Below are 16,822 nucleotides of genomic sequence, written 5' to 3' on the forward strand. Positions count from 1 at the left end.
TTCTACATTTTAGAAGAAATGTTAACATTTTAACTTTAATTAATTTTGCATGTGTTTTTTATGATACATTACTAGATTGTAGTTCTGGATTCATAAATACAACATTAAGCTAAAAAACACCACAAAAAAAATAATAATGAACTGGGGCCAGAAGCTACCAAGAGGATGCGATGACTAATTCAAGACAAAGTCTTTATCAACATCCTTATCTCTGTTACTTCCATCTGTATCTCTAACACCTATATCTACACCAAAAGATATCTCTTTTGGAAGACAGTTGCTTAATAAATGACATTGGAAGATATCTGCTGGATTTTTGTCTCTATGGTTATGGTACCCATCATATAATATCCAAAATTCTAGTTTTTCCTTTTCAGTTACTTAGATATTTTGCTGTCCTTGAAACATCTGCCTAAAACTTACTTCTTTCTGACAGTCTCTTTTGACCTTGTGTCTATTTTCCAAACCCTGCTCTACTTTATAAAGGCTATTTGTGTTCAAATTATGTATTTTTGGCATCTTAATACAAGCAAAAAGTTGATTCTCTGTTGATCCAAGTTAGGCAGGGATCCTCTGAAGTCAAAGGAGCCATCCTGACTTACTCCAGCCAAGGATCTGGCTCTGTACTGAATGGATTCAAACCACGTAGCTCTGCTTCTGCACTGCTTGCAGGAATAGGGGAGATTTTCAGCAAAGAAGAGCCCAGCACAGGATCATTTGAATTCTAGTGGAGTGTGTAGGACCTGGGACTGCAGGGACTGATTTCCCCCTGGAAAGCTCATGGACACCACCGAGCTGCAGAGTTTTATTAGAGGTTGGGTGCAGACAGGAAAATCTGGTCCAGTCCTTGCATTGTATCAGTTAATAAGAATTAGAAATGAAATCAGTGCCTTTGTTAAAGTCAAATGGAATGAGAAGTATGCCATTTCAGCAGAACTGGAGCAAAAATTGTTCAAAGTGATTGACAGCAAGTGTAAAAAATGAGGAAGAGAAAAAGTTATCAAATGTTGCTTGCCACAATGCAGAGTTGAAATTAACAGTACTGTCATATATAAACACTCCTCTTTTTAATCTCATTAGGGTGCCTAATGACATCTTTCAGTTTCTTTCTTGCAATATACTAAAAAGAATATTTCAATAGTTAAACTAGCAATAAAGCAAAAAACAGGGCTTTTTCACGGTTTCAATAGCTAAAGTTACACACCAAATTGGTGACTATATAAAAAAATAATATATAGCAGAGGCTGTGCAGAAGATAGAAGATATAGCAACTGAGTAATAAGGTAGGGTTCAGAATAAAATGTGTGGTTTTTAAATACTTAAAGAGGATTAAAATAAATGTTCCTACACATACATAGGTAGCAAAGGCAGTTGTGATTTCTGACAAATTTGGGAGCTAAAACCATAGAATAGGCTATTAATGTGAAAATAATTAAGTTCCATGTTACGTCTCTTCAGGATTTTGGCTGACTTAATTGCTGGTTTAATTACACTGCCCCAAAATCTAACTGCTCTCACAGTCAGGAGTACTACACAATCATCATGGTGATCAGCAAATGTTTAAATTCTAAAAATAATCACAGAATCTGTTAATGGTACTTTTTCGAAATGAAATATTTCTCCTGCTTTCCCCATAAATCTATTTTTTTTTCTAATGAAATGGATAGGAAGAGTATGGACAATCCAAACCACAGTAAGAAAGCCCACAGTCCTATTTTCTACATCTCTTCGGCAAATACAATTGTAATATTCTTTTTGGCACTTTATTTACTATCTTCCTACCTTCATCCACTCTGGCTAGATCTAATGAATGAGCTGCATAGCTCAGTTTCTCCTTCTCCTCTTTCTCTGAGGCTTTGTGTTTGGCTCAGCTGTATAGCTGTGGCTGAGTAAAGCATTCAAACCAATGATGGGATCTCTGTCACCTGAGGATTTAGGAGCAGACTGACAAGACAAATCTCTTCAAGGGATGATTCAGAAATAATTGAACCTGTCTTATAGCACAGCAACAGACTAGAGAATCCTTGAAATTTCTTCCAGATCAATTTTTTCTCAATCTACTGACAACAATGAGAATTGCTTCCAGCCTCACACTGAACTACACAGAAGGCTTGTCTGAAAGCTGTTCTTAGGAACTATACTAATTCACCGTAAATTAGCCATATTTTACAGGAATTTTTGAGTACCCAAAAAACACTGGGCTGGGCAATAATCTAAATAATTGTACATATTTTAAAAAAATAATCTTTATGTCTAGGGTCAGATTTCTAGCAATTATGCCAGAGTAGCTGGCAGTAGTTTTGTTTGCTACTGCGCTTGCAGGGCATCTTGAATATTGAAATAAAATAACGAATGTTTGTTAGGACTTTTAAAAAAGTAACAAAAATGTTTGAGATACATTGTGTCCCTATATTTGTGTGTAGCATTGCTTGGGGCTGCCCCTTTCTCTTCCTGTTAAAACACTTCATTTTAATCATGTGTGCATATTTGTCTGTACTATTTAAGGATAAATTTTAAGGATGATTCATGCAGTAAAGAGTACAAAACAACATAAAATCTAAAAGGAAGAAAAAACCCTTTTTTTCCCCTAAGGACTGGGTGTTGGTGAAACCATCTTCCAAGCATGTATGTTTTATAAAGACAGGGCTGGAAAGAGCACTCCAAAGTACTGTGTGTATTTACATTTCGTCTAGCTAAAGGAATGAATCTCATTATTCAACAATCTTTTTCATCTCTAATTTTGACCAAAATTTATTTCTTGGCATCAGCAACATTGATTACAGGAGGCAGTAATATCAACAACCATGTCTCCCTACACATTTTTGCCTTTACATCAGATACTAAGTACACTATTTTGCCAAAAATGATTTCCTGAAATACTGCTTTTTCAGAAAGAGCTGAGAAAATGGTAGTTCCCTTGCATATGATGACCTTTTTCTTGCCTTCTCCTTTATTACTTTAACTCAAATACAGAACTTCTAAAAATGATTAATATAATCTGTTCCTCTTTACTTTGATATGTACAATATAACAAATAAAGCTCTAAAACAGGATGCTTTTCAGTAATTCATAATTAAATATGCAAATTCCACAGCTAAATTTGGACATGCAATTATATGACTAATCACATTTCAGAAAGCCAGAAAATTGCAATTGCATGCTTAAATAGATGGCCAGGCCCCAAATCCACATGGGTGCTCTTGTTCTCTCATTTCAGAAAAGACAGTTGCTTTGCTATTAAATGGCACTCACTGAAAATTAAATGTATTTGTATGGGCAATTTATGTGCCACCTTAGACATGCATTTTCTCTTTTATTTTAACAGGAATTCAGTTTTGACAATGTGTAGCCCAACAAATGTTAACCTTTCTGTCACTTTAAGTCTTGTTGACTCCTGACAAAATGTTTTTTTGCTGTAGACTGGCTGTGGATGGACCATATGGATCTGCAACCACAGACATCTTCCACTACCGAGTCAGCGTGTGCATTGCAGCAGGAATTGGAGTCACACCATTTGCCTCTATTTTAAAATCCATTTGGTACAAATGCTGCAACCCTAACACAGTACTGGCACTGCAGAAGGTAGGTGGAAAAGTTTATTGCTTCATTAAAAAGTTCCACAAGTGAGCCTACTTAGCCAGGGGAGAGAGGCAATTCAAAGCTAGAGTGTCACTTGAGTGAGCCTCTTCAACTTGCTCTGAGAAGCAGTCACTCCCTTTCCAGCTGCCTTAGGAAGGGGTGAAGTCTCCTGAACTCCCCGTCGTTCTCCAAGAAAGAAGGTAGCCCAAGCTGCAATGTTTTTAGTAAAATTTGAAGGATCAGATTTTCAATAGCAACTGGAGATAACTGTGGAATGTCTTTCACAGCTAGACAGATAATTAGGGAGCTACAAGAGAAACTTAGACTCTTCCTTATGAAAAATAAATCCTGCAATGTCATCTCAATCAGAAGTGAAGGGCAGGACTTGCTCTTTGCCCAGGTACAAGTTTCACGAGGGTCCTTCAGCAGCATGTCCTGGTCCAGAAGGCTGCATTCAGGAACCATGTGCTGCTTTTCTCACATTGCAAAGTCGGGATATTAACCAGCACAGAAGGAATATAAAAGGCATTTAAGCTCCAGATGAGATGCATATATCAAGATGCATATTACTCCCTCGCACCACTTTAATTATTTTGTTGAAAAAATATGTTCAGATAAGGTAGAGATGGCACCAAATTAATTAACATACTCTTAATTTTCTAACCTGTTATATACCTTCTGCTAATGGCATGTGAGGCAGCACTGGTGAGTATAGGTGAAGAAGAGATAAAAGGTGAAGTGGGGTGAGGGTAAGAAGGTAGCACAGAAAAAAATCAGCATTAAATATTCTCTTCCATATCCATCATGGCAAGTGGTAGCTTGTGGACCTTACAGCTTTTAGGCCATTTTCCAGTTTAAAAGCTGAATCAGGAACTGTTCTACATTTCACATTTAAGGACAAACATTGAAATTGCATTGGAAGGGACAGATCTCTGAAAGGGTCAATACATATGGAGCTGATTGCAGGACCAAGGGGCTGATCTTTTTAAATGAAAGAGTGTTAAAACTGGCATCTTAATGACGAGCTGCCACTGAAAAAGCATCTGGGATTTTAGTAACTGAGGGGTTGAGGGCAGGTTCAAATTGCCAGGGGGGATTTTTGAGGCAGAAAAAGCACTGAGAAGGGAGGGAGATAAAAATGGAAATACACGCTATTTGAGAAAATAAGTGTATTTGCAAACACTACGATTGTACCAGGATGATCTTTTTCACTGGAAGGAGAGCCAACGCATATGCATACAAACTTTATATATGTAGATTATGTATATTCTACATGTATATAAGTAAAAGTGGGGTTGTTATTATTGTCATTGTTGCTATCTTAAGGGGAAAAGAACGGAATTCAACTACGCATCAATAGAATACTTAAAGGTGTTCATTGACAGGGAGAATTTTGGCTAAGTGTGCCAGGAAAGATAAATGCATCGTGCATTCTGCCATGCTTTTCTGCTATACAAAAGTTTTTTCTATATTTTTCTAAAGTTTTTTCTATATTTTTCTATAGTTTTTCTGAATTCCTGTGAAACACAAAATTATCAGGATTTCTATTTGTCTTTTCTTTATATCTTGGCTTCCTTATTGGTGCAGTGGGAACAGCGATGTTTATTTTTCACAGGTGTTATGAGGCTAAATTTCAGCAGTGTTTGTAAAATATTTTGAAAGTGTGGATGAAAGGTCATGAGGAAGTTCACAGCATTACTTAAAAAAATTTAGCAGTAATCTCAGAGCGATTAATCTCAGGGTAGCTCCACTTTTTTTTTTCCCCATTGGTTAAAAGCTTCCACTTGTAGCATAATTACAAATAATTTAATCTTCCTCAAAGTATTCAGCACTCTCTTTTTGCCATGATGAGTACCATAGAAATGTCTATTAAGGAAATAAATAAGAGGTTTTTCTTTTTTTTTAACAGCTTCGTTTTGATTTGAGTACAGCTATCATTGCAGTTATTGAACTAATATTTCTTAGTGTTGCCCACACATGGTTGAGATATAAATACTCATAGTTTCCATAATGTCTGCAGCTGTATAATTTAAAAAACCCAACAAATCAAAAGGAGTATACATTTATCTAATTGATTCTTCACAATTAAATAGCCTTAGAGCCCTCATTTCCCCATCATTTTTTGCATGTACTACCAGGCATGGCTGGAAAGTTTCTACTGGCTTTAGTTATGCATAATACGATTATTTTTTTCTCATTAGTGGTCTCATTTTTCAGATCAATTGCTACAGAAATTGATAAAATTGTACTGATACATCAGATTCTAGTGTTAGCAAACATCCACTTTCTCTTCCCTACAAAAGACATAAGAAAGGTCTTACTAAGTAACACCAAATATCCATATAGCCCCATATCCTGTCTCCAAGAGTAGCTCTTCATGAGCACCTAGAGAAAAGTACACAGACCAGAAAAATCGGATGGTGATTGGTTTTTGCAGGACACTTCCTCACCATTGAGCGACTCGCAGCTCAGTAACCTCTTGATACAAGAGCTGTACTTCTGTCTTTAATATCCCTTTGTGGCTTTTTCATCCATGAAGCAGTCTAATTGTTTTTTGAATCCATGTATACCTTAAACAACCACAGCATGTTGTGGCAGTTCAGCTACATACTGAGAGGAAAACACAATCCGCTCTTCCATTTGCTTTGGGACCGACTTCCCTGCCTGTGGTAAATATCTGCCCCAGTCTTCAGTCCTGCACAAAAACCTTGTCTTGAAGACCTAAAAACCTAGGCTCTTTCTTCTGTCAAATGTAACCAACTTTCTGATCTCTTTCGATAACAGTTTAAGCGTTTTGCCTCAAATTTAGGAATATGATTTTGAACCTTGTTATGCATTTATGGGAAAGGCTGTTTGCTACCACCCTAAGTCAGTGCCCCCTGTAGGCTGCCAAACCCCCCACTCCTGTATGACCTCTGATTTTTTTTTGGGGGGGGTTGGGTTTTGTTTGTTTGTTTGTTTTTGTATGCTACAGCCCACAGGTAATGTAGAATACCCAAGAGCACGAAGGACTGGAGGATTGCAGGGAGGTGCTCACCTGCAGGTGTAGGAGGTTTTTGCGGGGATATTCATGCCTAGGAGAGAGCAGCAAGAGTCAGGGAAGAGGGATGTCCTCCTCTGACACCCGTTTAGTGAAAAGCTGGCTTTGCCCAGAGCTGCAGCTTCAACTCTGCCCTCAGGGAGCAGGGAGAAGCAAATGAATGCTTACCAACAGATAATTACTAATGACTTTCCTCATAATGGAAGCTGATTTACAAAGAATGTTCTTTCACCTTACAGGAAAGAGGTAACACAGCTCTTGCTCTTGCCCGTTGCACAAAATACAGGATGTAGGAAACTGAAGGATAAATATCCATGAATTGCAAGTGCATTACAGAAATAAGCAACTATTCAAACCCCTGCTTTGATCTGATTAATAGCAATACTGCTTCTAACTCAATTTGCAAAAAGAGCACTTGGAAAATTTAAGACAGTTTACTTGGGCAAGCCATCAAGCTGATAAATGCAATTGATGGCAGTAGGGTGGGTGGAGACTAATGAAACATAAATCTAAACCAGATTTTTAAGGGTCCTAAATAATTGCAGTCATTTAATAGTACGAGGCTTACAAGAAAAAAACAGGTTTCAGAATAATCTTTAATTATATAAATGCACTGGAGCTACTTTTTTCTACTGTTTTAATAAGGATTAATTTTTTGGTGCATTTATTGTATTTTAATTATATATGTAATATGTTGTGCTATGCTATGGGCAGCCAGTGTAAAGAAAGGAAGACTTCTTTGTAAACACCATTTATTTTAACATATTAGACTAGAAGTCCTCTTTGATCTAAGGGAAACTAATTCCTTTTACCCATAGGCCACACTTCTTCACTATCTCTTTTCTTTCTAAGATTATAATCGCAGCCAAAAATACTTCTTCAAACAAAGGCAGTCTTTCTTCATCACCAAATGCCTGCCACCTTAATGTGAAAATCAGAGGCAATGCAATGGGGGCTGCGGGATGAGCTTAAGGAATTTTTGCAGCTTCTGAAAGCTGCATCCTTTCCTCAGAGGAGTGTGCCAGAGGTGGCTTGTTCCAACCAGTTGGACTGGCTGCTCCTGTGACAGCCAGGCCTGCAAACAGATAAAAGCACTCCTTCAAGATGCATAGTCTGATGTTCTGGGATCCAGTTCCCCAGTTTGAAGACTGTATTGTCTCAACTCATTGGTTAGCTTGCCTTCCTCCTTCCCTGAATGTGCTTATCTCCCGGTCCTGCCCACATGCTCCCAGTTGCTACCCCATGAACATTTCTTTACTCATTTAGAAACACATATCTCCTCTCCACACACATGTACTAAATATACATTTCCATCAAATGCACTGCTGAAAAAACTTGAGAAATAAGATGATCAAGTAGAGTCTGGGGGAAGAAATTTCTCACTACAAATCAACAGCTATGGTGTGATACAGACTGACAGCACTCAGTGGGCTGATTTTCGAGGTGCTGAATACATAGAACAACTTTAGGACTCAGACACAAAAAAGCTACATACAGGTTAAGGCTATAAACCTTACCTAGTTTTGGTAATTTAAAATAATGCTGTTGTTGGCCACAAATTTGAAATTCTATAAATCAGTGGGCTTGCTTTTTCCTCATAACCTGTGCCAGGGTAAATCAGCAGCAATCCTCCTCCATAAAGCAATGAGGTCATATTTAAGGCAAAATATTGAAACAGGAGGGGAAAAAGCAAATAGCTAAGATGGTTAGTACTAAACTTCCACAGACAGCCTTATTCCTGGGCTGTAAAAATACCCTACTTAACCCTGAATGCCTTATCTCTGTTTCTGGGATCATACATCATTTATATTTCTTACATAAACCACAGATGGTCTCTTACAGTACGCTCAGATCTAGGAAACATCTCAAATTACTGTTAGTGTCTTTCACCAAATCTCCACTGAAGCATGGTATTACCACATTTTTCTCCCACCACCTTACCAGAAGTCTGACAACCTAATATATTAAATCTTTGGGAAATCTCTTTATAGCTTTCTGGTTTCTTTCTCTGGTTTTTTCATTTCAGAAGTGTCCAATACACATTTTTACCCCATTGATCCTGTGGAAAAGAGTTAATGACTGCCTTGGGAACATATCTTCCAGATCACCTTTGATATTGCAGTACAATAAAAGACAGGGGGGCTGGTGAGCAGAGAAGGCGATGAGTTGAAAAAAGCTAAAAGATTTTGCAACAAAATAAAAATCACAGTCACAATAAAATAAGTTCCAATCATCCAGTTTTTATAAACTTATAGATTGTCCTTCCTGCTGTTCCTTTCACATCTGAAACTGTATTTTTAGACTTCCTCCATGTTTGAGAATTTCTTCTTTGGTTAAATTATGAAAATACACAGCCTGCAGAGGCCCATTTGAGGTTTGGCACCATCTGGTCAAAATAATGGTAGAGTGTGTGGCAAGAGCTACAGAATTTGAGTAATAAGAATTGCAATCAGACTTATCTTGTAATTGTGCTTCAGACTGCCATCAGGGTAGTACCTGGACAGACAGCCTGGGAATTTCAGGCATTCATCCTCTGGCTAGAGCAGGAACTCACAGTTGAGTTGTCTCCACATCTGTGTTGGCATCATAGAAAGCACTGAGCTGAAACCAGGGGGTGGACTGGTCCCAGTCCTCTACACAGCACACATTGTGAGAGGAGATTTCCAGCCGGGAAATCATGATGGCGTTGAAGACTCCCTAAGGTAACTCCTGATGGGTCTAGGAGTGACTGAGTTTCAGTGCGTAGATAAGATCCTGACAAGGGAATTTCATCAGTTCTGAGGCAGCTCCTGCTGCAAACTTTATTGATTTGTACACAGACAAGACATTTGCAAATGGTCATCAGAAACCATTCCTGCAGAAGTGGTCATATAGCACAGAATTAGAATTCTAGAATTAGCTAATTAGTTAGAAGATGCTTTATATGCAGTTAAGACAACAGATCACAATAGATCATGCACGTGCAGGAGTGGTCACAATGATCCCTGGGCCAGCTGGCTGTAAAAACTGGGCAGAAAAAGGTTCTTGTGGACTCCCACTGCTCCAGCTGAAGATGCCAGAGGAAGACTCTTGAAAAAGAAACTCATCATCATATGGACAATGACTAACAGTCTTGTTTGAAAGATTTTTTTCCTATGCAAGCATTACCTTATGCCAAGATATTAATAAATTAGCTTCTTTGTTAAAAAAAAATCAAAAAACAACAAACTCTGCTATGTTTTTGATTTACTGCAATAGGAAAAATAAGCCATAGGAATGATTAAAGGATGCCTCTCAGTGGCAGTGATCCCAGGAACATTTGGTTTGCCATAGACACAATTATAGGATGACTTGATCTCATCCTCTAATTTCTACCTGTAGAACAAAACTTTGATAACAGGTTCTCCAACCCAATAGATAATAAACAAAAAAGATGAAAAGTGAAACTAGTGAAATCTGGATGAGAGAAATTGTGTCAATTTTTGATAGAGAGGAGGGATTCAAATAATAAAAAACCAATCATGGGATAGCAGTTCATTTCACCCCTTTGGCAACTGTAAATTTAGTTTCAGGTTTCCCTAGGAACTAGATGCTCCAAATTAAACATGAAATACATTTTTAAAAAAGGAATAAGGGCTTTTTCTTACCTGTTTTATACAGGGCATATGACTTGGAGAACTTAAGTACCTTTTGGCAACATCAAGAGTTAGTCTATGGCAAAATGTCTTGAGAAACAAGGAATTCCTTGCTTCGATGCTGAATAAAAGTAAATAAATCCAAAATTTCAAATAATCATCAAATTATTTTCAAGAAATGAAGGGCTAGGTATTACAAGTCAAAGCAGAGATGCACTGGCAGGGCTTTATGGGAAGCTTGCCCCTTGCCTACTTTCACTAGCACATTAATATATTCACTCATTGTTTAGGATGACAATCAAAATTTTAAAATGTCAAAATGATGTAAAATTATGTTTATTATAAATTTAGTGTGGAGAAGAATCACACACTATATGGTTAATGAGTTGAGCCAGTAATTAGGAAGTTTTATTGAAAGTTTGATTCTTATTAAATCTCTTTACTTTATTTGACAGGTTTATTTTTACTGGATTTGTCGAGACGCATTAGCATTTGAGTGGTTTGCTGATCTTCTGTTCCATTTGGAAGCAAAAATGGCTGAAAAATGGAAAAATGATTTTCTAAGCTATCATATATTTCTTACTGGCTGGGATGAAAGTCAGGTAATAATGAAACTGTTACAAGTCAGGGTTAATGTACCTTGCTTTTCCAGTATGGTAACATATGGAACAGGAACAGCTATATAAATGATGGATGAAGCAGAGAGAAAAATAACTGTAAATATGAAGATCCTAAGATGTCTGTTTACATCTCACATTTAGGAAAACAGGAATGGAGAAATCAAGCCAGGGATTACTCCAATCCTGCACCTTGTCTTGGGCAAAGATGGTTACCAGGTGTCTCACAGAAAAGTGCATAGAGCTTTCATCAAGGGATATTTTGCCTATGTCTTAAGAACAGTCTTTCATCAGATTCTGTCATTTTTGTGCTGAAATGTTGAGGACTGTCTAAAAAGTGTAGGTTTCATTTACTCTCATTATTTAATACAACTTCTGTTTTAGTAATTCATATATATCTATACACATAAATAAATATATACATATACATATATATATATATATATATATATATATATATATATATATATCTCCAGTGCATTTTTGAAATGTACTGCACTCGGAAAATTTTGGCAACCAACTCCATGATCTAATTCATGTAGTTTGAAAAGACATTTTCTCTGATTGACTTTAAATTTGCCATCTCATAATTTCATTGGATCATACCACCTCAGGCACTTAATTCTTAGACTGGGTCAATATTATTCATCCTCTTTAGTCTTTAGCTAAACACAAATGTGTTGATTCTCTCTCTCTCTCTCTCTCTCTCTCTCTCTTCCCTTTTTAATGGATCACTCAGATCATGCAGTGGTAAGTCAGGCACCTGCCAGAAAAACTCTAACAGGGAAGTCTTTGCTCTACTGTTATATTTCCTGCTGTCTCTGTTGAATGAAGGGCTGCCTAGTAGAGATGAAAAAAAATACAGATTTCATAGAGCTTTTCCTTTTCTGCCTCTGCTGATACAAAACCTCCTTTGTTTCTTTCTGCTTTCCTCAGAGTTTCTGTCAAGTAATGAGGTATGTGCATAAAGCTGTATTCAGAAAAATCCACTCCCATTGTGAAGTATATGGCAGTTATAGAGACTACTGCTCTGCATTAGCAATATCACAGGGTATTTCCTAAAACCTGCTCTTAAAGAAGCTGTTGGGGAACCTGAAAACCACAAAGCTGCCCTCATCTTTCAGCTATCACCTCTCTTCCCTCTTGGGCAAATATCAGGCCAGAAGTCAGGTAGGGTGACAATGGTTCTTGACAATGGTGGGCATCTGTCTCTCTTCACTTGTGTGCCCTGCACTTTTCTGAAGGGACTTCTTCCTCTCTTCAACCCCATGATCTCTCTTGATTCCTGTCAGAGGAAGGTTCTTCAGTGGCTGTTTCTCCCACTCTGACCTGGGCACTGTGCTCAGTAACATCATCTTCTTCAGATACACATAAAGTTCCCTAATCCCATAGGACTTTATTTTTAGTAAATTCCTGTTCATCCCTCCTCAAAATTTGAGCTTCTGCACCAGTAATATTTGCATTATATTTTACTTCTCCCCTAGCAAAAAACAAAACAACATTCTCAGGGTTCTCTCCCTGTCTCACCATACAGATGACCAGTAGTCAAGTGAAGTTGACCCCAAGGAGGATGGGCATTTTAAACCTTTAAACCATGTCCTTTACTGACACGTGTCTATTCCTCAGACATGTTTGTTCAATGCTTTTAGCTCTTTGCAGATTCTATGTTGGCCACAGATGGTCAAGCAGATAAGGCACATGGTCTGCCTCTGCTTGGACAAGTCCCTGCAATACCCCTGGGGCTCCTAGGCAACCTTAGCACTCTGAGCTATTGCAAAGGCTAATATCAGAAATCCTGGAAAACTTCCACTTAATGCTAACAGCCCATCTTATCAATGGGACAATTTTGCTGCAAACAATTAAAAAATTCTGCAGTTTTCTACCTCCCACTCTCACCAAACACTTTAAGGTCTTTCTTAAACTATTCCAAATCCTTCATGACGGTGGCTCAAACTAACAAGAAGAAGCTTTTAGAAACATGACCTCTTGTGACCACTTTGCTTGACAAGAATAATTGTGTTGGTAAGGAACATGGAAGACTCATTAAAAGAAGAAATATAGAGTATTCCTATGAAATGGATCTAAATTTCAGCAACCACTTCTGCAGAAGATGATCATTAAATTTGGTCCATGCTAGGGCCTGGACTAAATGCAAACTCCATTTTTAAACTTACTTTCCTCTGTTAATTTCTTGATAGTGACAGCAATGATGATAGTCTGTAGTGGAAACAAGCATATTACCCCTACACAAAAACAGTACAGTAGGAGCGACAGTGGTTTTTGTTTTTAAATGCACTTGGGTAGTACTCAGATGGAATGGCAATGGGTACAGTATAGGAGCTGAAGGACAGCAAATGCCTGTGAAAATCAGAATTTTTTTCCTGGCACTCGGGAGCTGAGGAACTTACTTGGTTCAGTGCTTCATCTGAGGTGATCCACTTTCTGCACCTGCCTCTGCCTGAAGAGAAAAGTCAAAACTTAGAGGGTTTCACACAGAGTCACAGAATTGTTAGGCATGGAAGAGACCTCTGGAGATCCTCCAGTCTAACCTCCCCTGCCAAGGCAGGGTCACCTAGAGCAGGTTACACAGGGACTTGTCCAGGTGAGTTTTGAATATCTCCAGAAAGAGACTCGACCACCTCCCTGGGCAGCCTTTTCTGCCCTTAGTGCAAAGAAGTTCTTCCTCATGTTGAGATGAAACTTCTTGTGTTTTAGTTTATGGCCATTGTTCCTCATCCTGCCACTGGGCACCATCAAAGATAGTCTGGCACCATCCTCCTGACAGCTGCCTTTGAAAGATTTACATGAATTAATGAGATCTCCTCTCAGTCTTCTCCTGGCTAAACAGGCCTGGCTCCCACAGTCTCTTCTCATAAGAGAGATGCTCAGACCCCTCCTCATCTTTTTGGTCCTCCACGGAACCCCTGTTCTTACCCCTGCTGAGCTAGAATATCCACTGGGTTTTCCATCAGCACCAGAATGCTCTGGACTTAGCTCTTAGGTACTTTTGGAAAGGCTTTTCACAATTCTAGTAATATTGTGAACTCTCAAATACTCATCTTCTTCTCTCTCCCTCTCCCTCTCCCTCTCCCTCTCCCTCTCCCTCTCCCTCTCCCTCTCCCTCTCCTCCCTCTCCTTCTCTTTCTCCTTCTCTTCTCCTCCCATTTGATAATTGTAGAGTGTCCTTTCCCTCATTCCACTTTTCCCAGCATTATTATTTTTGCCTCTTACTTGGATATATGTTTTTGACTCTAAAATTATTATCTTGTTAATTTGCCTTTAGGCTACTCACATAGCTCTACATTGTGATGACAAGATGGATGTAATTACTGGTTTGAGACAGAAAACCTGTTATGGAAGGCCAAACTGGGACAATGAGTTCAAGAAACTAGCTGAAAACCATCCTAGGTAAGGCAGGCTGGTTTCTAACCTTGTTAGGTAACTCTTCTCTCAGCATAAACAGTGGGAGGAGGGGAGAGCAAACCTTTCTAAATGACCCTTTTAAAACAATTTCTTCTTTTTTTGCTGTGTGGAAAGTAGATTTATGCTTAATGAAGATTTTAATGAAGAAATCTCGGAAAGAGAATGCCAATAAAATCTAATTTTTGGACAAGAAAATCTAATATTTAGAAGTATTTCAATATCCTGGCCTTTGTCCAGATATAATTGAAACACACAATCCAATTACTGTTCTGCACAAAGGACAAAGTAGCATTAATTTCCCTTGAAGATGGTTATTAAAGAGATAAACTGTGATTTTTTTCTTATGATGTCAAGGATATGTTTGTTCCCCTAACATATTTGGCCGCTCTTGCAAGACTATGCTGCTCTGTTATTAGTTCATCTCTGCTGGCAAAGACAGTTCATTTGAACTTGGTGGATTTGCTAGTGGTCTGAGAAAAGCTTCTTTGTTCCTGAAAGCCTTTGAAGCAAGAATTTGAAATATTTTGTGTTCAGCAGAAGAAAATTCCAGAATCTTTGTGACTTTCTGATTTCCAAACATTTACCTGCTAATGCAAAATAAAGGCTTGCACTTGGAAGACAGAGATACAAAAAGAAAAAGGAGAAAACTTCTTTTAAAAGATGAAAAAGACCCAAGGAAAAGCTGAAAGGGAGGAGATCAAAGAGAATACAGTAAGCTACAAGAATACCATAAAATTGCAAAAATAACAGTAATAGAGAATTCACTTGATGGAGGTCAAAATAAATACAATCAGGAAATATGAAAGATTAAAAGCATAAAAAGGCCAAGAATAGAAAATATGACTTTTGAAAGACCTTTCATAGGGATTCTACTATATAAACACAGCTTTTAAAGTTATAGTTGAAACATTACTTTTTAACATTAGTTACTTCTGCAACTGTAAGTACAGATGAGATAAAAATGTTTTTCTGCTGCTCAATGGGGATATGGGCATTAGCTTTCCCTACTGAATCTTGAGGTAGTTCCATAGAAAGTCAGTCCTAAACTGACAGAAAAATCTCAGGGTTTTTTTTGTGAGCCTAGAGGCCCATGTTTATGGGCAATGTTGAACCTTTTAAAGAAAACCTTGCATGAAATAAGGATTCCTTATGAGAAAGGAATACCCTGTGTTTTCTTACTCTGAGTTATTGAAGATTGAAGAGTCAAACAGGAGAGTTTCTACTGTGTGACGAAACAATCAGTTTTTAGGATCTGATTAAATTTTGGGTCCCTGTGCCTAGGTTGACAGAGTTCCCCCTAGCTGCAAGAGTGTCTTTTAGCACATTAGCACCACTTCAGGTTAAACCTGGTGCAACTGAGCACCAGAACAATTTGGGCACGACTTCTGGTGGCTATGGCTTGGGCACCAGAATCACATCCACAGCCCCTCCTTTACAGGAACAAACTTTTCTAAACTCATTCTATCACTTGCCACTTCCCCTGCCCTTCTGCAGATTGGGCTTTCCCCAGCAGCACAGCACATGTGTGAATCTGTTTCTGCATACATGTTTTAAAGCACTATGTGTAGTGTACTTGGAGGGAAACCCTTTAGGCAGTTTCTAGCAGGCAGCCAGGTTACCAGCTCCTTACGTGCTTGTGCATGTATGAACACAATTTTTTGTTACATTTGTCATGTTCTTGTTGTATAAGAAGTACCTATTTACAAATGTTGTTATTAAATCAGCCATTTTAAAATTGTCTGTGGGCAGAAAAGTGTTAGACTAGGCAGCAGGGGGGCTGGGGTGGGGGGCACGGATGGGAGAAGAAAACTCAGAAGTAACTGAGCATTTTGTATAATTTTTTAGGAAAAAATTAACTCAGCTGGAGAAAAAGCACTTAAAATTTTCAGTGCAAGTAGGATGTTTGGCTCTCTGAAAAAGCTATGAAGATCAAAACCAAACAGTTACCATTTAAAACGTTTTGTGACCTCTAATATAGCAATCTAATAAATAATGAGACATAATAAACATGAAATTGTTAAAATTATTACGCTCTAACATAGCAGCACTAATTATACAGTACATAACACAAAGTATACAGTAACACAAGTGTTTTCAAATGTATTTCTCAAAAAGCCGTTTGAAAAGATGCAAAGCTGAAGGCAGCCAAAAAATACAGTGTATCCATTTCCCCTGCTACTCTCACGTTTGTTGTTGTTATTCTGATTTCAGCAACAGTATTGGTGTATTCTTCTGTGGACCCAAGGCTCTCTCTAAGATCCTGCAGAAGACATGCAACTCATATTCGTCAGTTGATCCAAGAGGAGTTCAGTTTCACTATAACAAAGAAAGTTTCTAGGCTGTACTTCTTAGTTGTATAATAGATATTACCTGGCTGTGCATTTTTTTCCCATCTTCTCCTGTCCTCTACTCATTTAGCAGCATTCAGGCCGGATATTAAGAGTTGCAAATTGAAATAGGTGTATTGACTTCAGTAGAAAAATGCCATCCTATGGCAGCTAAAGATTTGGACCCTCAGCCTTTTCATTGCTTACTTAATGATGCTGGGA

At 38.1% G+C, this 16,822-nt stretch overlaps 1 protein-coding gene across 1 annotated transcript in view; it reads left to right on the top strand.

The window, feature by feature from the left end:
- The window catches only part of NOX3 (NADPH oxidase 3), a 39,511-nt gene extending 22,900 nt beyond the window's left edge, over nt 1-16,611 (top strand). The window contains exons 10-13 of the mRNA XM_059843367.1: nt 3,420-3,582; nt 10,689-10,835; nt 14,134-14,258; nt 16,485-16,611. Coding sequence (XP_059699350.1) covers nt 3,420-3,582; nt 10,689-10,835; nt 14,134-14,258; nt 16,485-16,611 — 562 coding nt within the window. The remainder of the gene's footprint in view (nt 1-3,419; nt 3,583-10,688; nt 10,836-14,133; nt 14,259-16,484) is intronic.
- The last annotated feature ends 211 nt before the right edge of the window (nt 16,612-16,822 follow it).

The sequence above is a fragment of the Haemorhous mexicanus genome, chromosome 3, assembly GCF_027477595.1.
Source record: "Haemorhous mexicanus isolate bHaeMex1 chromosome 3, bHaeMex1.pri, whole genome shotgun sequence".
NCBI classification, from domain to species: domain Eukaryota; kingdom Metazoa; phylum Chordata; class Aves; order Passeriformes; family Fringillidae; genus Haemorhous; species Haemorhous mexicanus.